We start from the raw sequence: 21,866 nt of genomic DNA, 5'->3' as shown, positions 1-21,866 counted from the left end.
GGGCTGTGCTCCAGGGAACAGGGACAGGAGCAGAGGGAACGGCCTCAGGCTGGGCCAGGGCAGGCTCAGGGTGGGCACAGCAGGAATTTCCCCATGGAAAGGGAGCTCAGGCCTTGGCAGGGGCTGCCCAGGGAGGCTTGGAGTGCCCATCCCTGCAGGTGTCCCAGGAAGGGCTCAGGTGGTGGCACTGAGTGCCCTGGGCTGGGGACAAGGTGGGCATTGGGCACAGCTGGGACTCGATGGTCTCTCAGATCTTTTCCAGCCTCAGTGATGTGGGAGAATGAATGAGGTTTTGGGGTCTGACAGAGAGGAATTTGCAGTGAGGAATCCAGCTGTGCCTCAGGGATGTGAATGAGGAATCCAGCTGTGTCTGTTGGGGTGTGCATTGGGAATCCAGCTGTGTCTGGGTGTGCAGTGAAGAATTCAGCTGTGTCTGTTGGGTGTGCAGTGGCAATCCAGCTGTGTCTCAGGGGTGTGCAGTGAGGAATGCAGCTGCATCTGGATGTACAGTGGCAATCCAGCTGTGTCTGGGTGTGCAGTGGGAATGCAGCTGTGTCTGGGCGTGCAGTGGCAATCCAGCTGTGTCTGGGCGTGCAGTGAGGAATCCAGCTGTGTCTGGGCGTGCAGTGAGGAATGCAGCTGCATCTGGATGTGCAGTGGCAATCCAGCTGTGTCTGGGTGTGCAGTGGGAATGCAGCTGTGTCTGGGCGTGCAGTGGCAATCCAGCTGTGTCTGGGCGTGCAGTGAGGAATCCAGCTGTGTCTGGGCGTGCAGTGAGGAATCCAGCTGTGTCTGGGCGTGCAGTGGCAATCCAGCTGTGTCTGGGTGTGCAGTGGCAATCCAGCTGTGTCTGGGTGTGCAGTGGCAGTCCAGCTGTGTCTGGGCGTGCAGTGGCAGTCCAGCTGTGTCTTGCTTTGCCCGTGTTTTTCAGCAGGGAGGTGAGGGGTGGTGCAGAGCAGGGGCTGAATTCCCCCCAGCCTCGGGAGCTGCGGTGATCCCCTGGTTTTGCTCCAGTTTCTCAGCGTGGTTCGTGGTGAATCCCACTTTGGGATGTGTGCTCCCACGGGGCAGGCAGGGAATGATTTCTGAGTCAGTGGAGTGGCTGGAGCTGAAGTGTGTTACAGTGACACACATTCCTGTATCAGTGTGTGGAAATTGTTCTTCTTGAATGAGATTCACATAACTCCTGAGTGCATCCACCTGTTCATGGCGAGGGGAGGGATGTTCTTGTGCGATGATCTCGTTCCAGAACATGGTGCTCGTGTCCAGAGCCTTCATTTTGTGAAGTGGGGTTCCACGGTGTGTGTGAGCAGAAGGGAGGAGCTCTGTCATCCTGGGGAAGGCGGCAGCTGGCTCCTGTGAGGATGTGCCTTCTGCATCCCTTCCCAGAGGCACAGCCTGCCTGGAGCAGGGAGCAGCCTTGGGGTGCTGCTGGCTGAGAGCAGCAGAATCAGGTTTGCTTGGATCACTTCCCAAGGGATTTGGACTCCAGCTGGCCTCTCTTGTGTGATTCCTGATTCCTGAAGTTTGTGGAGCTCACCTTTCTCTCCCAGGATGTCACATCAGCTGCAGGTGTCAGGGCATCGCTCCCTCGTGCAGCCGATTGATCCTGGCGTTGTCTTCTGGATTTCTTTCAAATCTCTGCTTCAGTGGTGAGCCACATTTTCTGGTAATCAAATCCGATCAGCGTCAGTGCTCATCTGGGGAGAAGTTCTGTCTCTGTGGACCTCCTTGTTTCTTGTGTTCTCACCAGCCTGGCTCTGCTCTGTGCTCCTCAGAGCTCAGGGGTCAGTAACAAGAACAGATCCTGATGAGGTGGAAGATCAGCTCCATTGTTCAGTGGCCATTCCGGAGCAATCCCTTCCTTCTGGAATGCAGAGGTGTTGGAAGTCGTGGCTTTGGCTTTGTGTTCTGCTGTTTCAGACACTTCGTTCTTGAAGGAGCCCTGTGATATTTGTGTGCAGTGAGGTGAAAATGTGTTGCTGTTTAGCGTTATAGCTGCTGAGAAATGGGAAAAGGATCTTTTGGGCGCAGTGTTTGAAAATCAAATAAGTAGATCCAATGATCAGTGAAGGTAAAGAAACTGTGGGTGAGAGAAAGAGCTGGAGAATTGCGGTTTATGGACACTTCGAGCTCAGAGTGGCCAAAATCAGGCACAAAGACCCGATTTAGAAAATCCTTTTATCCATATTGGTTAGGATTCTTGTAAGAGAGATGATAAGGGACGTGAAATACCTGCGAATGAATAATATTTTCATTTCCTCATGTCTGGTAGCTGATAGAGAAAGCAATTTTTATTTTCTGCTTTTCATCATGGCTGGGGTCAGGGATAGTGGGGAGGGAGATGGAGGCAGCTTGTTTCTCCTGTGGCATTGTCCTGGTGGAGCAATCCAGGAGCCACCGAGTCATCTGCAGGGCTGGAGCACCTCTGCTGTGAGGAGAGGCTGAGAATTGGGGCTGCTCAGCCTGGAAGAGAGAAGGCTTGGGGTGATCTCATTGTGGCTTTCCAGTGCCTGCAGGGAAAAATGGGGAAGGGACTATTGACACGGGCCTGGGGTGACAGGAGGAGATGGCTTCAAACTGACAGAGAATAGGTTTCAATTGGATATGTGGGAGAAATTATTCCCTGCCCGGGGGAGGGGCTGGGATAGAATTCCCAGAGCAGCTGTGGCTGCCCCTGGCAGTGCCCAAGGCCGGGTTGGACAGGGCTGGGAGCACCTGGGACAGGGGGAGGTGTCCCTGCCATGGCAGGGGTGGCACTGGAGGAGCTTTAATGCCCCTTCCTACCCAAACCATTCCATGTCGACCAAATCAGATAAAAATATCACTTAATATCCTTTTGGATTTTGCTGGGAATGTAGTGATGGGATCTTTGTAGCAGCTTTGTTTTGAGGTTCCCACAGCTCAGCACCCAGCCCTGGGAGATGGTTTGTTTTGGGGAAGCTGCTGGGCACACTCTGAGCAGCCTTTGTGTGGCTTCTGTGGTTTGCTGGGACATCACTTCAGCAGCTGTGAGTTCACATCACCTTCTGAATCTCTCTGTGCAACTTCTCCATTCCTCAGATGTCTGATGGAAATAATAATTTGCTCTCTGCCAGCTTTTGTGGTTTGGCACATCTGGAGGTTGCAGCACTTTCCATGAGTTCAGCCTCAAGAGCTCCACGGAGGAATTTGGTCCCAGTGACGTTTGTGTGGCACCAGGCAGCTGAGCTGTGTCAGCTGCAGAGCAGGGACCGAGCTGGCAGGGGAGGAAGGTCCTTGGGGCTGCAGCTTCGGGAAGGGTTTCACTTGGTGTCAGTGGCCCATGTGACAAATGTCACTGCAAAAGGTGGCGAGGCTGAGGCAGAACTGAAAATAACTGAGATACAGTAACGGGATTTTTAACCTGATTTTTAAACTGGGATTCTGAGTGAGTGACCCTTGAGCATTTGCAAATTATAAATATCTATTGAATAATTCACTAATATACCACTAATCTATTGCAAAGCGTGATGGCCACAGAGTAGAAGAATTTAGACTGGAGGGGATTTCTGGAGGTTAATGTGGTGCTTCTGTCTGATTCTTAGATGAGATCTATAAAATAGTGTCTTAGTTGACATCTACAGAATATTGTCTGGGTTGACATCTCCAGAATATTGTCTGGGTTGACATCTGCAGAATATTGTCTTAGTTGAGATCTACAGAATATTGCCTTAGATGAGATCTATAGAATATTATCTTAGAATAGAAATAAAACATAATCCCAAGGTCTTGGTCCTGCTGGAAGTGGTGCTGCAGTATCAGAAGTCATGGTAAAGGTCAGTGATGGTGGTGTAAGATTACAGTGCTACAGGTCACTGGTGGGCCATGAGCATTTGAACAGTTTTTGGGACTTTTTTGCCCTGTAACTCACCCACCAGGTATTGCTGAGCTCCTTCCTTGGCCTGGCAGGGCTCTGGACAGAGCCAGGACTGAACCCTGTGTGTAAACGTGCAGCATGCTGCGAGGAGCCTGGATCAGTGTGGGCATTACTCATTTCAAAGTGCTTTATAAACTCCTCCCTGCTGAGCAGAGCGGTGCCTCAGCCCTGCTGGGCTGCAGGGAGTGTGCAAGCACGGAGCAGAGGGGAGTTTGTGGCTGCGGGGACGTGGAGTGGGGCAGGGGAGGGCAGTCACCTGCTCCAGTCCCAGCACGTGCCTCAGCTGCTGGGCTTTGGCCTCGAGTCCAGAGTTGGGGTTTCCTTTTGAATTTGCTTCCTCGTGTGTGCTCAGCAGCTGAGATTTGGGAATGAGAAGCAGGGGAAGGGTTTTCCTGCAGTTTCAACCTTTCCAGTCCATGTCAGGTACTGATCCCTGCTCTGGGCCAGGGACAGCAGCCAGGGCACGGCTGGAGCTGGGCCAGGGCAGCTCAGGCTGGAGAGCAGGGCAAGGTTCTTCCCCCAGAGGGTGCTGGCACTGCCCAGGCTCCCCAGGGAATGGGCACGGCCCCGAGGCTGCCAGAGCTGCAGGGATGGCCAGGGTGGGGTTGTTGGGGTCCAGGAGCTGGATCAGTGATCCCTGTGGATATTCCAGCTCAGGATGCCCAGGGTGGGATTGTTGGGGGGTCAGTGCAGGGACAGGAGCTGGACTTGGATCATCCTTGTGGATCCGTTCTATGCTTCTGTCAATTTATTTAGCCAATAGTTTTGAGTTTAAGGTTTATTTTTCTGCTCTAAATGACTCGGTTTTCATCAAATCAAAGTGTTGTTTTTTTCTGCTTTGTGTCAGTGTAACCTGGATGTAAATTTGCCAGGTTTATACAGGAGATTTTCCTTGATTCCCACCTGAAATGATGCTGGCTCCTCATGCCTTGACTCCCTCACCTGAAACTACTGTGAAATACGAGCAGAGACAGTTGTGTTAAGGCTTGTGTGTCTTAAAAGTAATTGCTGCTTATTCCTTCCTGTGCATGTATAAATCTAACACACAGAAATAAATCTGTGTGTAACAATACATGTGTGTGTATAATAATGAAAGTTTATAAATGTTGTAACTGCTGGGAGTGTTAGAGGTAAGTCATCCTCTGGAGCTCCATAATCTTGTTACAGGCTCTCAGTCTGCAGCAGAAAAATGGCTATAAACGGTGATTATAGTAAAAATAGCAGCAGAGAAAAGCATTTCCTCATGGCCTTTTCTCCCCCGTCTGTGAATAGGTGCGTTCCATGGATGAACTGAATCACGATTTCCAAGCGCTGGCTCTGGAGGGACGGGCTATGGGAGAGGTAAGTGAGAGGCCTGGAGAAAAAAAATCTGTATTTTGGGTAGGGGGAAGAAATGAAATAGCAGCTTTTTGAGGCTGCTGGGACGATTGTGATGCTGAGGGTTCTCTGCTCTGCCTGTGAGGTGTGTGTGGGTGTGTGTGTGTGTGTTTGTGTGGTTGATCCAACTCCAAACCCAAACCTGCCAGGCCCTGAACCTGCCAGGCTGGAATCCTTCTCAGAGGGAGGAACAGTTAAACTTCCACCTGTTGGCTCATCCAGCAGGAGAGAGTGGCTGGACAACAGCAGCTTAAAATCCGGCTGGGGACAGGTGTCCCAATCCTTGGAGCAGGTTTATTTTGGGATTCACTGAGCTCAGACCTCATTGGGCTGTGGGGCATTGTCTGCTGCTCTGTTTCCAGTCCTGGCCACCTTTTTTTGGCTCTTGCAGGAGGGCCAGGGCTGTGTTTAATATTTGGAGTAACTGGGCAGGGTGAGCCAGGGCTGCAGGAGGGATGAGAGCAGGGCACAGACAATGGGCCTGCAGCTGGAACTTCACACAACCCCAGCCAGAGTTAATTTAATCTCTCACAGCAGCAAGGTGGTGGCAGATTTAGGGGGAAATGCCCACTGGTTTTCTTGGAAAAAAAGAGAATTTATCTGTTTTTAGAGTGACCTGAAAGAATAGCTTGTTCCTGTAGGTTCCTGGAAGCTGGATGGAAAGACTTCTTTGCCTTGCCTGGTTCCTTCTGCCTTTAGTGAGTCCCTTGTGGAAGGACAGAGGAGAAAATCATGTCTGGTAGGAGGATGTTCATGTGTGGCAGCTCAGCTTGATGCAAGTCTGATGCTCCTCTCAAGCTCAGACCAGTTTATTTCCTCCGTGTTTAATCCATCCTGTCTGTTACTCAGTGCATGAGCCAGGTGTTAAAAATAAAAACCCCTGGAACCCTGAAGTTGCTGTTTTGGAGAAAAAGAGCAAACCAGTTCTATGCTGTGGTGGAATTCATAGGAAGGTGCCCTCTCTCAGGTCAAAGACCTCCTTCCTTCCTCTGTTTCTTCCTCCATTATGCTTTCCATCCCTGCCTTTTTTCTCTCCCCCTCTCCTTTTTTCTCTCCCCCTTTCCTTCTCTCCCCTTTCTTCTGTGGAAAACCATAATCCAGGGCTGGATTTTGATGTGACTAGAGAGGAAAATCCATTTCTCCAGGTTGGGTTAATTTACCCCAAGACTGTTGACTAAGAGGAGGTGAAAATGATTTTCAAAGGAGCAAACCTGACATTAAAAACCTGCCTGAAGCTGCTGCACAGCAGCTGCTGTGCTCCATGTGCAGCTTGCCTGTGGAATGCTGGGGGTGGGAATGTTCTGAGGAGATGAGTTTGTGACACCTCATTTGGGCAGGAGGTTCATTCCCAGAGAGAGAGCCCGGGCTGGCTGAGAGCAGGTTCACAGCAAGCACAGCGCTTGCTTTGCTTGTCAGGACACAAGGTCACAGAGCTGGAATGCCTGAAGTAATTCCTAAAAATGCTGAGTTCTCCCAGCTTTTGGTTTATTTAGGCATTTCTGAGAGGAGCGAGTTTGGGTTTGTGTTTTGGAGCTTTGCCTCCCAGTGATGACTCATTTTTTTCCCCCCCTTCTTGTAACTGTGATGCAGAAAGTTTTTTGCAATGGCATCCTTTTGTCACTGGGCTTTTCCACATGCTGGAATGAGCGGGTTTTTCTGGGAAAGGTGACATCTCACCCTTGTCTTTCAGCTAAGCCACTATTGTTCCTCTCGGGGTTTTTCTCCCTCAGTCTCACAGTTTCCATTCTTTACCCATTGAATTTTCTCTCTATCTCTCCAAGGGTTATTTCAAAGGATCCCATGGGATCTGTTTTGATTTTCAGGACCGTGTTCCTCACCTGGGTTTTGTGCAGTTTAGGTGCTTTAACAAGGCACTGGTGGTTTCTTCCCCTTCTGCTCCTGGAATGGGAAGGAAACTTGGGGAGAAAGTCAGAGTCTGAAATAAATGATAGTGAAATAAATTGATAGTGGAGAAAGATGAGGAAGAGCGTTTCTGCATTTAGTGTTAGATTTCTGTTATCTTCTAGTTTCCTTGCTCCTTGTTAAGCACCGTTGTAATTTCAGTGATGGAAGGAGTTTGTGAAGACATCAGAGCAGTTTTTTAAAGGGCACTGTCAAACAGTTAAATCTCTTATCTATCCTGCTCTCGAAATGTAGATAATGCTTGGAGATCAACAGATATCCTTATCTGGGAACATTAAGAATACTTTAAAAACCCCCACAACTTTCTTCTCTCTTGGCACTATTTCCATCCTCAGAGTCCCAGCCTCGTATTCCTGAATTTCCAGAGAGTGAAGTGCAATATTTTCTCAAGCAAGGTTTGAAAAGGGTCCCAGAGTCCCTTCTCCCCTCTGAACTGTGAAAGCTTTGTGCTGTTGGTAGTGACTGTGGTCAGTAATGCTGAAAGCAGCTCTGGGGCAGGGGATGTTGTCTGTCTGTTCCAGCACCTTGTCCAGCCTGTTCTCTGGGATGAAGATCTCACCTTGGAGATTTGGCTGGCAGCTGCATGTGGGATTTTGGTGCTGTGGCTCAGCCCAGCACATATGGGCCTTAAGGCCTTGATCCCACAGCCCCGACCCTTATCTTTGCCTTAACACAAGGCCCTGCAAGTTCCCTTTCTCCCCCAGCCTCAGGATGGGGAGCTGCATGTCTGCTTTTCCTTGCTGAAGTCCCTTGGGTTTCATAGTTTCATATCCCTTTGCAGCAGGGAGTATGGGTGCAGTGTCTCTGGGGATCTTGGGCAGCACAGAGGGGCTGTGAGGTGCAGTTGGGTTTGTCCCCAACCCCTCACAGGCATTTGGACCCTTGGGTTTGGAGTAGGTTGTGCAAAGTCTGTGTCTGCAGTCAGGAGCAGCTGGGTGAGGTGCTGGTGAAACTTAATCCCGAGAGTGGGAGGAGGATGGGGACACAGAGCCATGAGGCAACCGGAGGTGCTCAGCTTCAAACCTGGCATCCCGGGGGTAGCAGGGAATTGCAGCCTGCCCTGGGAGAGAAATGCTGGTAAGAAATAATTATGCATTTCACTGAAAGGGTTTAATTACTGCTGGGCTGCTGCCCTTGCAGGTGGTGGTGCTGGGATCACTGAACGTGGGCAGTGAAATTCCTGCAGTCCCTGAGGATCCTTGTAGGGGAACTCTGGGACATCAGAACCTGGAGAGGCAGGGACAGGGAGAGGGGACAGCAGCCAGGGCACGGCTGGAGCTGGGCCAGGGCAGCTCAGGCTGGAGAGCAGGGCAAGGTTCTTCCCCCAGAGGGTGCTGGCACTGCCCAGGCTCCCCAGGGAATGGGCACGGCCCCGAGGCTGCCAGAGCTGCAGGGATGGCCAGGGTGGGGTTGTTGGGGTCCAGGAGCTGGATCAGTGATCCCTGTGGATAGTCCAGCTCAGGATATTCCATGATTCTGTGCCCATGTCCATGGTCAGTGCCCCTTTGGTGCAACTGGGCAGGTTCTGGAGAAGCCCCTGCAGAGGGACACAGTCCCAGTGGTTGTGACACTGGGGCTGGACACTTCTGTACCTGGATTAAAGAAAACAACCACAAACCAAACAAAAATGAAGGAAAAACCCACCCCAAACTAAACCCCCGTGCCTCTGCTTTCCACGCTGCTGATGTATTGTGTTCCCATAAATTCATGATTTATTGGCCCCATAAATTTATGATTCATTGGCAGCTGGGGAGTGCTGGCAGTTGGGAATGATGTTTGGGTTGGGCTTTTCAGTTTCCCCAGCGCTGGCAGCGCTGAAAATGGGAGTGGAGCCAGGCTGGAGATGGGAGCAGTGGGATCGGGCTGGAGATGGGAGCAGTGGGGCTGGAGATGGGAGCAGTGGGATCGGGCTGGAGATGGGAGCAGTGGGATCGGGCTGGAGATGGGAGCAGTGGGATCGGGCTGGAGATGGGAGCAGTGGGGCTGGAGATGGGAGCAGTGGGGCTGGAGATGGGAGCAGTGGGGCTGGAGATGGGAGCAGTGGGGCTGGAGATGGGAGCAGTGGGGCTGGGCTGGAGATGGGAGCAGTGGGGCTGGAGATGGGAGCAGTGGGGCTGGAGATGGGAGCAGTGGGGCTGGGCTGGAGATGGGAGCAGTGGGGCTGGAGATGGGAGCAGTGGGATCAGGCTGGAGACGGGAGCAGTGGGGCTGGGCTGGAGATGGGAGCAGTGGGGCTGGGCTGGAGATGGGAGCAGTGGGGCCGGGCTGGAGATGGGAGCAGTGGGGCTGGAGATGGGAGCAGTGGGGCTGGGATGGGAGCAGTGGGGCTGGAGACGGGAGCAGTGGGGCCGGGCTGGAGATGGGAGCAGTGGGGCTGAAGACGGGAGCAGTGGGGCTGGGCTGGAGATGGGAGCAGTGGGGCCGGGCTGGAGATGGGAGCAGTGGGGCCAGGCTGGAGACGGGAGCAGTGGGGCTGGGCTGGAGATGGGAGCAGTGGGGCCGGGCTGGAGATGGGAGCAGTGGGGCTGGAGATGGGAGCAGTGGGGCTGGAGATGGGAGCAGTGGGGCTGGGATGGAGATGGTGGCAGTGGAGCAAGGTTGGTGATGGTGCCACAGCAGCTCCCCTGGCATTTCAGGAAAGCTCAGGGCAGGGCTGGGAGCAGACCTGAGCAGGAGCACAAGGAATGGTCAGGCATTCCCAATCCTATGCTCCCTGTCCTGTTCTCTCCCCAGAGCTGGGAGTGGTGTGAGTCCCAGAGTGGGCAGGGAATGCCTGTTCCTCGCAGGGCAGTGCAAAGGCAGTGCCAGGGGCTGTCGTGGGGCAGTGCCAGGGCAGTGCTCGGGATGTGCAGGGCAGTGCGGGCTGGCATTGCTGCCAGGTGCTCCCCTCCCTGTGCAGGGCTGGCTGCAGATAACATCTGCAGTACAAAGCAGGACCTGTAAACACCGGTAAATACCCGCTCTGCCTTCCCTACCTGTTGCTGCAGACAAACCCAGTTTGCGCTGCACAGATGGCTGCTTTTATCTTAATATTTGCCTTGTCTGAGGGGGATCAGTTTTCCTAATTTGTCTAATTCATACTCCCATCTCAGTGGGATCTCTGTGCCCTGGCTGCTGGAAGAATTGCTTTTGTTGGTGATGGGTAAGTCGTCCCCTCCTCCCTGCTCTGCCAAATTGAATATTGGCCTAACTCGTAAGTCCTGTGTAAGAGGGCTTAGCAGGATTATTTTCATACTGGATAGGGTCAATTTTAATAAAAACCAGGGAATGAAAAAACGACTCTGGTTCTAAACCACTGCTTGTTCTTTTGAAATTTCCAACCTGCAGAACCGCATGAGAGTCACTTAAAATACCTTTTTTTTTCTTCCATTGAAACTGACAACTTTCCCTGAGGAAAAATTCATTGTCTTAGCAGCCTGTTGCATAATTGCAGATGATTGCTGCTTGCTAATGCTCTGTGGTGGTTAAAGCAGCACTTGACAGAACAAAGCCCCCTCCCCTCGTTAGCATCTGTTAATATTGGCTTTGGGGGTTCCCTGATATCTGTAAATAGCTCTGGAATCTCCGGGTGAGGTAAACTTCTCTCTTCTGTTCGTTTCTGCTGATGGAGCAGAACTTCCAGTTGGAAACACAACTCCAGTTCGTGCTTCTGGTGGGGAAAGGGCTGGAGGGGACAGAGCTGGGGTTGTCTGTGCAGGAGCAGGGGGCCTGCAGGAGACAGTGAGAATTTAAATGTTTTGTGACCTTGGGTGTGATTTACTGCAAAATCCAGAAGGTGTTGGGGAGCAGTTCTGCTGGATTGTGCTGGTAAAGGTTTTGATTTCCTTAGGAAAGGGGTTGAGGAGAGCAGGGCAAAGAGGGAAGGGCTGGATTAGCTGCAGATCCCTCTCCAGCAGGAAATGCTGGGACAGCCCCAGGTGTGCTGGAGCTGCTGCAGGGGTGGGAGAATGCCCGAGTGCTGTGGGTGGGGAGGGATCTCAAAGCCCATCCAGTTCCACCCCAGGGACACCTCCCACTGTCCCAGTGTCCAGCCTGGCCTTGGGCACTGCCAGGGATCCAGGGGCAGCCCCAGCTGCTCTGGCAATTCCAGCCCAGCCCCTGCCCACCCTGCCAGGGAACAATTCCTCATTGCCAAGTAGAAATAAAGGATGAGAGGGGTTTGGGCCCTGCAGGACAGGGCAGAGGCAGGAAAGAATGAGCAGAACAGAGAAATTTCCAACCTTATTTTCTTTTCAGGGATACAGGAGAGGGATTTTTACAAGGCCTGGAGGGCCAGGAGCCAGGGAATGGCTCCCAGTGCCAGAGGGCAGGGCTGGATGGGATCTTGGCAATGAGGAATTGTTCCCTGGCAGGGTGGGCAGGGGCTGGGCTGGAATTGCCAGAGCAGCTGGGGCTGCCCCTGCATCCCTGGCAGTGCCCAAGGCCAGGCTGGACACTGGGGCTGGGAGCACCTGGCACAGGGGGAGGTGTCCCTGCCATGGCAGGGGTGGCACTGGGTGGAATTTAATATCCTTCCCACCCAAACCATTCTGGGATTCCATGTTTGGAGCTGTGGCTGCAGAACATTTTGTGTCCTGCAATGTGAGGTGTTGTCAGGGGAAATGGGAAGTGTTTAATTGCAGCTAAAATTCAGTTGAATCATGAGGAGAGTTATTATTTCTGCACTGTGGCAAGAGCAGGAGACAAAAAAAGCTGCATTTGAAGAAATCCGGGAATGAGAGAAGCTTAAAAAGAATTTGCAAGACACCTGAGGCGTGTTGATGTTTATAAGCACTGGAGAGCAGTGGCTTGGCTTTTCCCTCCTTCCTGGTGCAGATGGAGGGGCAGGTTCTTGTGTGTTTGGCAATGATTGCTGCTCATGGGAGCCTCCTGCCCTTCCATTTGGGGTTATTTTGGGATGGCAGAAAGGGGAGCATGGGGCAAGGTCCCTGCTTTTATCCTTGAGCAGCCTGCACTGTACTGAGGATGTGAGGAGAAATCCTGTCTGAAATCACTGCAGACTGAATGGTTTTGTAAACAAACAGCTCTTTGTTGAGTTGGGGAGGAAATGAGAGCACAACTTTGTGATTGTGCTTTAAACCAGCACACGAGAGCTGTGAAATCAGTTCTTGCTGCTTCCCCTGCATCCAGAGCTGATTTACTCCTCAAGTTCAGCCTTAGATTTGCATTTCTGCTGCTGGAGTTATCAGCAGGAGTTGGTATCAGTCTGGATATTGAATTTGATTTCAGTCAGGGCACTGAATTTGCTATCAAATTGAGATATTGAAGCGGTTATCAGGATATTTAATTTGCTATCAGTCAGGGTATTGAAACAGATACTAATCAGGATTTATCACCATTCCTGATTCAGAGGAGAGATCCCCAGAACTGATGATTCTTGTTTGTTCCATGGTAATTTCAGGCAGATTCAGGTTCTTTTCATCTTCAGTGCCTGAGTTTTATCCCAGCTTGAGGCAAGGCTCATTTCATGGTTAATTTGCTGTGAATGTGCTGCTAGGAATTCCATCCACCCCATGCAGAGGATTTACTGGGATATTGTCCCCTTGTCACCTCAGGGCCGGGAATTCCCAGTGTGGAGGTGATCCCTGGGGAAGCTCTTCCCAAACCCCCTAAAGAATGGGAGGAAGGATTCAGGAGAGGGATTTTTACAAGGCCTGGAGGGCCAGGAGCCAGGGAATGGCTCCCAGTGCCAGAGGGCAGGGCTGGATGGGATCTTGGCAATGAGGAGTTGGTCCCTGGGAAGGCGGGCAGGGGCTGGGCTGGAATTGCCAGAGCAGCTGTTCTCTCTGCCACCTCCAGAGCTGGGACCCCTGGGCTGTCCCATCCCCAGGATGGCCCTGTCCGATTCCCAGGGAACTTTTCCTGGGCTGTCCCAGCTCAGGATGGCCCTGTCCGATTCCCAGGGAGCTTTCCCTGGGCTGTCCCAGCTCAGGATGGCCCTGTCCGATTCCCAGGGAACTTTCCCTGGGCTGTCCCATCCCCAGGATGGCCCTGTCCGATTCTCAGGGAACTTTTCCTGGGCTGTCCCAGCTCAGGATGGCCCTGTCCGATTCCCAGGGAACTTTTCCTGGGCTGTCCCAGCTCAGGATGGCCCTGTCCGATTCCCAGGGAGCTTTCCCTGGGCTGTCCCAGCTCAGGATGGCTCTGTCCGATTCTCAGGGAGCTTTCCCTGGGCTGTCCCAGCTCAGGATGGCCCTGTCCGATTCTCAGGGAGCTTTCCCTGGGCTGTCCCAGCTCAGGATGGCTCTGTCCCAGATGGCATTGCTTACGTGGCAGTGCTGCCCTCCCTCCCATCAGTGTTCCCAAAGAACCCCTGCAGCACTGGAGTCCCCAGCAGAAGGAGAAATGGCAACTCCTGAGCTTTCCCGTCCCTGATGTCCTGTCCCTCCAGCAGCAGCTCCCAGTGGCAGGCAGGAATTTGTTCCCAGGTGAACTCAGGAAAACTCACAATATTTTCCCCTTCTTTGTTTCCCTGGTGAGTGCAGAGAAGCTGGAGAGTGTCTGTGAGAGTGTCTGACGTGTGGGGGGTTCCTGGAGCTGGGAGGACAGTCAGGAATGGGGAGATGGAATTGTTCCCTCAGCTTTCGCCTGGGACATGGCGATATTTGATTGTGTCACTTGTGTTTAATGGTTGATACCTGATAGAAGGGAGACGCTTATGGGGTTTATGTTTGCGTTGTTTGCATTTTATACTTATTTTAATCATGCATTGCTTTGTTTTGTTCTTTTTTGTTTGTTTTTTTTGTTTGTTTTGTTTTGTTTGTTTGGTTTTTTTATTGCAGCAGCTGTTGCCGGGTAAAAAGTTTTGGGAATCTGATGATTCCAGCAAAGATGGACCAAAAGGGATATTTCTGGGAGATCAGTGGAGAGACAGTGCTTGGGGAACATCAGGTAGCTCAATTATTTTCTTAATTTAGTTGGGGCTGAATACAGAAATGTGCAATTTATTTACTTGAAGTCCGTGGCCAGGCTGGATGACCCAGCTCTGAAAAGATTTAAAAACCCATCTGGCTTATATAATCAAAACCAAATAGAAAACCTCACTTTGCTTTGTGATAAAATTAGGTTATCTGTTGATGTCAGAACATTGTATAATGTGAATATGTGTAAATTCATGTTTATCTGCTTAAAAACCTTAAATTATCCTTAAAATTTCAATTTCTCGTGTGTTTTCTGCCTTGGGGTGGATCAGCTGAAAGTTTGAACAAAGGTCTTTGAGAACAAGATGAATAAAAAAAAAAATTAAAAAAAAGTTTTTAAAATACTGAGCCAACCAACCAAAACCCACCATTCAGTTAAAAAAATAAAATTAAGTGATGTTTTGAATTAGTGTTGAGTTAGATCTGCCAAAGATTTTGTTCTTGCATCAGGGATTGTCACTGATTTTGGACTTGATGGGAGAATGGGGGAGCAACATTCAGTTTTAAAAGAAAAAAAAAAAAAAAGAGGTTTTGAATTAGTATTGAATTTTATCTGCCAAAGATTTTGTCTTGGCTCAGAGACTTTCCCTGATTTTGAGCTTTGGGGGAGAATATTCAGGTTGGTTTTAGGAAAGAAAACAAACCTGCAAGTGCTGGGTTTGAAATGCTGATCTTTGATCTGTTCTGTCCGTGGTTTCTGTGTCGTGCATCTGCTCCTGGAACACAGCTGGGTGTCTGGTGCAGCTCCCAAAACCTGCAGCTCCCAGGAAATGGCATTTGCAGCTCCCAGGAAATGGCATTTGCAGCTCCCAGGAAATGGCATTTGCCTCACTGTTGCGTGGGGTTTTCCCTGATGAAAATACCCGTTTTTAAATTAGTGATAAGGCCTCGTTTTATTATTTCCATTGGAAAATGGCCATGAAAAGGGTACAGAGCTTCTCCAAATGTGCCTGGCTGGATCAGTCTGGGCCCTGGGGGATTTTGGGCAGCTGCTGCCTGTCCCGCCCTCGGGAGCACCTTGTACCTGGCATAGTCCAGCCTGGAGCTGAGGGGGATTAGGGCTGAGCCAGGCTTTGGGACCAGCTGAGCTTGGGATTTTCTCCCCCAGGCCCCTCTCATCCCTCCCTGTGCTGGTTCCCATTCATCCCACAGCTCACAGAGCCCTGAGTGTCTGAAGTTTCCCTTTGGCTCCCCCAAAATAAGGGAGCAGCACCCGGGGGCTCTGCTCCCAAAGCCCCCCAGTCCATGAGCCCCCGTGGGATGGCGAGGCTGGATCCTCCCTGGCTCCATCCTTCCCATGGGCTGCACTGCTGGATTTGGGGTTTCACTCCTCTGCCTCAGAGTTGTGGATTTGGAACCTTTAAAGGCTTTTCAGAACTTTTAAAAGCTAGAATTCTAGTCCTGCCCTTCCTTCCACTCCTGGGACATGGAGCTGGGCAGCAGTGCTGGGTTAAAACCAAATTTTCCCTTTTTGTTTGGTAGCTTTTTTCCTCCACAATCCCCCCAGTCCATCCAGGTGATCTGGATCTTCCTTGGCTCCATCCCTTCTCCGTCCGTGCCCACGGGATGCACTGCAGGCCTCCCACGTGGATTTGGGGTTTTACTCTACCCCAAAGTTGTGGATTTGGACCCTTCAAAGCCAGCCCAGCTCCAAGCTGCAGTCCTGCCCTTCCTTCCCTCCTGGGGACACAGAGTTGGGCAGCACTGCTGGGTTAAAACTGGCTTTTCCCCACGTTTGGAAACTTTCTGCCCAAAAAATCTCCCCAGCCCAAGTCCCTTTGTGGCCACACTGATGGGAAAAGGAAGGAAGTTTAGCCAGGAGCAGTGAGAGGATGGAATTCTTTCACCTGCTTCATCAGGAAACTCCAGTGCCAGTACCCGTGGGTATTGATGTTCCTTCCACGTCCCACCAGCCCCTGGCAATTCCCAGACCTGCTGCCTGTTGCCAGGAGCAGAGAACCCTTTCCCCTTTCCCCCTTTCCCCCCTTGCCTTTCCCCCCTTGCCTTTCCCCCTTGCCCTTTCCCCCTTGCCCTTTCCCCCTTGCCCTTTCCCCCTTGCCCTTTCCCCCTTGCCCTTTGCCCTTTCCCCCTTGCCCTTTCCCCCTTGCCCTTTCCCCCTTGCCCTTTGCCCTTTGCCCTTTGCCCTTTGCCCTTTGCCCTTTGCCCTTTCCCCTTTGCCCCTTTGCCCCTTTGCCCCTTTCCCCTTTCCCCTTTCCCCTTTCCCCTTTCCCCTTTCCCCTTTCCCCCCCCTTTCCCCCTTTGCCCCTTTCCCCTTTGCCCCTTTCCCCTTTCCCCCTTTCCCCCTTTCCCCCTTTCCCCCTTTCCCCTTTCCCCTTTCCCCCTTTCCCCTTTGCCCCTTTGCCCCTTTGCCCCTTTGCCCCTTTCCCCCTTTGCCCCTTTGCCCCTTTGCCCCTTTGCCCCTTTGCCCCTTTCCCCCTTTGCCCCTTTGCCCCTTTGCCCCTTTGCCCCTTTGCCCCTTTGCCCCTTTCCCCTTTCCCCCCCCTTTCCCCCTTTCCCCTTTCCCCCTTTGCCCCTTTCCCCTTTGCCCCTTTGCCCCTTTGCCCTTTCCCCTTTGCCCCTTTCCCCCTTTCCCCTTTCCCCTTTCCCCCTTTCCCCCTTTCCCCTTTCCCCTTTCCCCCCCCTTTGCCCCTTTCCCCTTTGCCCCTTTGCCCTTTGCCCTTTGCCCCTTTCCCCTTTCCCCTTTGGGGTCGCTCTCCTGCCCAGCCAGGGATTTTTGCAGAGCCCAGCAGGATTTGGAGCCCCCGAGTTGCCCTGTTGGACCTCAAAGCCTCAGGGATGGCAAAGGGCTGGGCTGGTGCAGGAGGACAGGGGGATGAGGAAGGAGAAATGAACTCCTCAGAAACCTTTTCTTGAGGAAAGAGCAGCCCAAAAAAGTTCTGATCCTGACATGAACACAATTGGTGGAGCAAGGGACGCGGGGCTGGTGAGCAGCAGGATCATGTTTTAAATGACAAGCCAAAACTTGTTTCACTGTACTAATGCAAGAATTTTACTAAAACTAAAAACTAAACCTTTGGTTTTTTAATTACAACCTTTAATTAGTCTTAAATTTCTGACATTTTATGGGTTTAGATTTTAAACCTAGCTCTCACTTGCAGGTTTGCATGTTGTAGTATTTAAAAAATGAGAAAACCATCCTGGTTTAACTAATGGACATCAGCAGAATCACAGAGCTGGCACTTCTGAGTGCAAATACGCCCCTGGGGAGTACATACTGAATGATTTAATTTGCCTCCTTTGAATAGTTGGATCTGCTTGTGAGAGTTTCCCATGTTTCTGTTCCAGATCACTCTGTTTCCCAGCCAATTATGGTTCAGAGAAGACCTGGGCAGGGCTTCCATGTGAACAGTGAAGTGAACTCCGTGCTGTCCCCGCGGTCAGAGAGCGGAGGGCTGGGGGTGAGCATGGTGGAGTATGTGCTGAGCTCATCTCCTGGAGACTCCTGCCTAAGGAAGGGAGCATTTGTAAGTGCCTGATTGCCACATCTCTGTTCTTTCCTCCCTTTGCTGCTTGGTTTGCTCGCTTGTGAATCATTTCTAGGGCAGAGGGTTCTCTCTTTGCTCTCAGTTGAGCTCTTCCCTCAAGCAGGGCAGGTTTAGTCCTTGGCTTGGGGATGTGGGGTGGGAGATGGGAAGGTGCTGGCATTCCCTGCATGCTTGGAAAAGCCCCCCAGCAGAAACAGCCCATGCAAGCTAATCCTTGGAAAGGGTCCCACAAACCTGCCGTGGTGCTGATCCCAGAAACGGGATTCCAGCTCCAGACCCTTCACCTGGTGATACCTGTCATGGCATGATGTTCATCCTTGTCCTGGAGGTTTTCCTCGTGCTATTTTTTGGGATACCCCACCCCCTTACAAATAGATTGGGGTCAGCCCCCCTTCCCTGGACTCCTGCTTGTGGCTGGGTGTGTTTCCCTGCTGGGGTTGCTGGGCAGGTTGTTTCCCGTGGGGAATGGCAGCAGCCCTTTCGTGGGGCGGGGAAGGGGCACAGCCTCCAGTTTATGGATGTGGGGAGAGCTGGCATCAAGCCCAGCCCTGCAGTGGGGAAAAGGGCTCCAGAAATGTGGGAAAGCCTCCTTAGGCTGCTGTCCTCTGCAGCTTCCCTCAGCCCTGCTGGGGTTGCTGGCCCTCACTGGAGGCTGCCCAAGGACCTGGGAGGGCAGGGAGGATTTTTGGGATGTGAGCACTCAGAGCCAGGAGCCAGTTTATCCCCGCTGGGGGTCAGGGAGGGGTTTGCTCCTCAGCACAATCAGAGTGACAGTGGTGACACAGCTGTCACCCCTTGTTTGGGGTTGGATGTACAGGTGGAATTTCCAAGTAATATTAAGGAAACACAATTCTGTTTTCTTTTAGAAGCAACACCAAAAGATTTTTGCTTTCAGAACAATTTATTTTTCTCTAAATATGAGGGGAAAATCCCTCCCTCCAATCAGAGAGAGTGGGAAGAGGGTTCAGTGGATAGAGGCAGAAATGCTGTGTGCAGAGCACTTCTCCCTCCAGTCAAGTGGAAGGCAGGCTTTGGATGTCTGTTCCTGTGACAGCACCAAAGCTGCCTCTGATAAATATGTTTATATGCCCCTTGCTGGTTTTTATCATAAATTATGTTGTTTTTCCTCTCCCTTTTGTTGTTCAAAACGCTGCCCCAGGCATCATCACCCTTTATTCTCCTCCCAAGTGCAATAAAATGCAGACACGCTGCAGATGTTAACACCACTCATGGAATGCTCAACAGAACAGAAATCCTTTTTTTCCCCTCTTTTTTTTTTTCTCCCAAAGAAATGTGCTTCAGGATTACAGGGGCTAATGATTGAGGCAGTGATTTATTTGAGTGTTTTTAAATGAGCTGTGCCTTGGAATTCACTGTTGTTGCCTCCAAAACTGAGGTGATTTTCAAACACTTGTCCAGTCAAGAGCTGTGTCTGACACTGAGCCAGGCACTTCAGAGAGGCACTAATTCACTTTATGCCCCTGCAGCATTTGCTGGTGTTTATTTTGAAGTGCTTAAGCCCCATCTAGAAAGAGAATTCCTTAAAATTATTTTGGGATGGGATTTTTAGAGCCTATAAAAGCAAACCTTGAGTTACTAAATGAAGAAACCTGTAGAGATGAAACACCTCTTGGAAGAGTGAGTGCTAATTCCCTTATTTCTTTGATTACTATTGAATATTTTGCATTTTTAGCTATTTTTTGGAAGGAGCTAATGTTTGCAAGTGACTTCTTTTATGGTGACATGTGTCTTTGATTTGTTACTGTCTTGGGGTAACAGGAAAATTGATCTGAAAACTCAGTTTATTAAAACAATGTCTCTTTTGCCCAGGGGCCAAGGGATGCAGAGAGTGATGAGAATGACAAAGGGGATAAGAAAAGCAAGGGCACGTTTGATGGAGATAAACTGGGAGATCTGAAGGAGGAGGGGGATGTGATGGATAAATCCAATGGTTTGCCTGTTCAGAACGGGATCGACGCCGATGTCAAAGACTTCAGGTATGTGCACGGGTGCTTAGTAATTAATCAGGTAGTAATTAATCAGTGTTGGGGTCTAAGCTCAGCCCCTGCAGGCTCTCACTCCATCCCCTGCAGTGCCATGGGAGGAGAATCAGAAGGGGAAAAGTGAAAATTCCTGGGCTGAGGTGGGAGCATTGAAAGGGGAAAGGAAGAACGGCCTGGCAGTGAAGCTGAGGCAGGAGTCCATGCAGGCGTCCCAGGCGAGGGGTCAGGCACCCCCTTCCCAGGAAAGCTGGGCTCTGCCGGGGGTCACTGCCTGGGAAAGGCTGAGGGAGCTGGGGCTGCTCAGCCTCAAGGGGAGCCCCAGCTGAGAGGGACCCTCAGCCCTGGGTGTCCCCAGGTGTCCCTGTGTGTCCCTGTGTGTCCCTGTGTGCAGAGCAGGCCCAGGCTCTGCTCCAGGCCCAGCAATGGCCCCAGAGCCACGGGCAGGGCCTGAGCCCAGGAGCTGCCCCTGCCCAGGAGGCAGAGCTGCTGCCCTGGGCAGTGCCAGCCCTGAGCAGAGCCCAGAGAGGGGCTGGAGTCTCCTCCCTGGGACATTCCAGAGCCACATGGACACTCTGCTGTGCCCTGAGCTCTGGGATGCCCTGCTGGAGCAGGGAGTGGCACCAGTGACCCCATGGGGTCCTCCCAGCCTGACCCAGTCTGGGATTCTGTGGCGGGGACTGGTGAAGACCAAACACCATCCCTCCAAACACCCTCCCCTGCCCTGTTCCCTCAGCTCTGGGTGCTGTGTGGGCTGGGATATCACAGAATCCCTGAGTGGGTTGGGTTGGAAGGGATGTTAAATGCCATCCAGGGACACCTCCCCCTGTCCCAGGTGCTCCCAGCCCCAGTGTCCAGCCTGGCCTTGGGCACTGCCAGGGATGCAGGGGCAGCCCCAGCTGCTCTGGCAATTCCAGCCCAGCCCCTGCCCACCCTCAGTGTGACAAACTCCTTCCCTTATCTTATCCAGATGATTTGATAAATGAATTATAAGATCTCTTTTATAAAACCCCTTGGATCAGTTGGGATCAGCTGTCCCAGCTGTGTCACCCTCCCTGTGTCCCCCAGTCCCTCAGTGGTGGGGTGAGGAGCAGAGCAGCCCCTGGCATCCCCGTGCAGTCAGCCCAGTGCCAAACCTGCCCGTGCACTGGTGGTTTTGGGAAGGTTTTCCATGCTGTAGTGTCCCCGGGATGTTCTGAATGTCCTCAGGGAGGCAGGGGAGAAGGGGGGAACCCCTGAGAGCTCAGGGCTGGGTGTGATCCCGGTGATTTTCACACCCACTTTTAATCCCTCTGGGTGAAGTTCCCATGGAAACCCCCATGGGAAGTGTTGGCTCTGCTCCTGTCCTGTCCACACCACAGCTGGGGCTCTGGGTTTGTTCCCTCCAGCTCTGCAGGGCTGAAAACCTCCTGAAACTGTGGCTCTTGATGCCATTGATACATTAGTTTGTGTTCCTTGTTCATTTCTGGATCTCTTGTGGTTCCTCATGGCCTGTAGGAAAACTGGAGAAGCCAAACAAATGGTAAAATAAAATGTAGAAGAAGAATTTCCCAAACAAAGTGCTGGGAAATGCCCATTCCTGGCTCTTCCATGGATCTGAAGCATTCCCATGAAGTCCAGTCCTTATTTTGGGGGATCAGGAGCCCATGGCAGCTGCCTTAGAGTGGTGTTAAGTGAGGTTTGGTGCCAGAGCTTCACACAGCTAAAAATCACCAAATGCTCCATTAAATAGAAGTATTTTGGGAGATTATGGCTTGTTCTGTCTGACTGTCAGCTGAGGAGAAAATAGAAACTGAATTTTTTACATTTTTACTGTAACAGGTGTTTGAGGCTGGGGACTGGGGGTTGTGGGTTATTTTTTGTTTGTTTTTAAAATCCATCAATTTCTTTGTAGAATTAATTGAGGGAGCAGTTTCAGACCATGTATTTTACTTTCCCCCCCTTTATTACACCACCTGCAGGCACTTCTGATGGGTTTGATGCTGGGCTGGAGCATTCCTGCTTTTATTTTTTTATATGCATCAACTTCTGTGTAGAATTAACTTAGGGAACTATTTCAGGCCATCTCTTTAATTTTTTTCTTATCTTCTACAACACTTCTCCAACTTCAGGGAGTTCTGGGTGTATTGCTGCTGTGGTGCTGGGCTGGAGCATTCCTGGTTTTGTTTTTTGTTTATTTTTTAAATACATCAGTTTCTCTGTAGCATTCACTCGGGGAACTATTTCAGACCATCTTTTTTAT

General features: G+C 51.4%; 1 protein-coding gene across 6 annotated transcripts in view; it reads left to right on the top strand.

Annotated features, from left to right (window-relative positions):
• Window positions 1–21,866, top strand: part of PUM1 (pumilio RNA binding family member 1) — an 84,399-nt gene that overhangs the window by 14,810 nt on the left and 47,723 nt on the right. For 4 of the 6 annotated variants that reach the window (XM_038160637.1, XM_038160634.1, XM_038160639.1 and 1 more), the window contains exons 3-6: window positions 5,171–5,239; window positions 13,981–14,089; window positions 17,425–17,603; window positions 19,455–19,621. In XM_038160637.1, the coding sequence (XP_038016565.1) occupies window positions 5,171–5,239; window positions 13,981–14,089; window positions 17,425–17,603; window positions 19,455–19,621 (524 nt within the window). The remainder of the gene's footprint in view (window positions 1–5,170; window positions 5,240–13,980; window positions 14,090–17,424; window positions 17,604–19,454; window positions 19,622–21,866) is intronic. The other 2 variants (XM_038160640.1, XM_038160636.1) reach the window with 1 other exon arrangement.

Source organism: Motacilla alba, chromosome 23 (genome assembly GCF_015832195.1).
Source record: "Motacilla alba alba isolate MOTALB_02 chromosome 23, Motacilla_alba_V1.0_pri, whole genome shotgun sequence".
NCBI lineage: Eukaryota > Metazoa > Chordata > Aves > Passeriformes > Motacillidae > Motacilla > Motacilla alba.
This window is presented reverse-complemented; position numbering and strand designations above follow the sequence as displayed.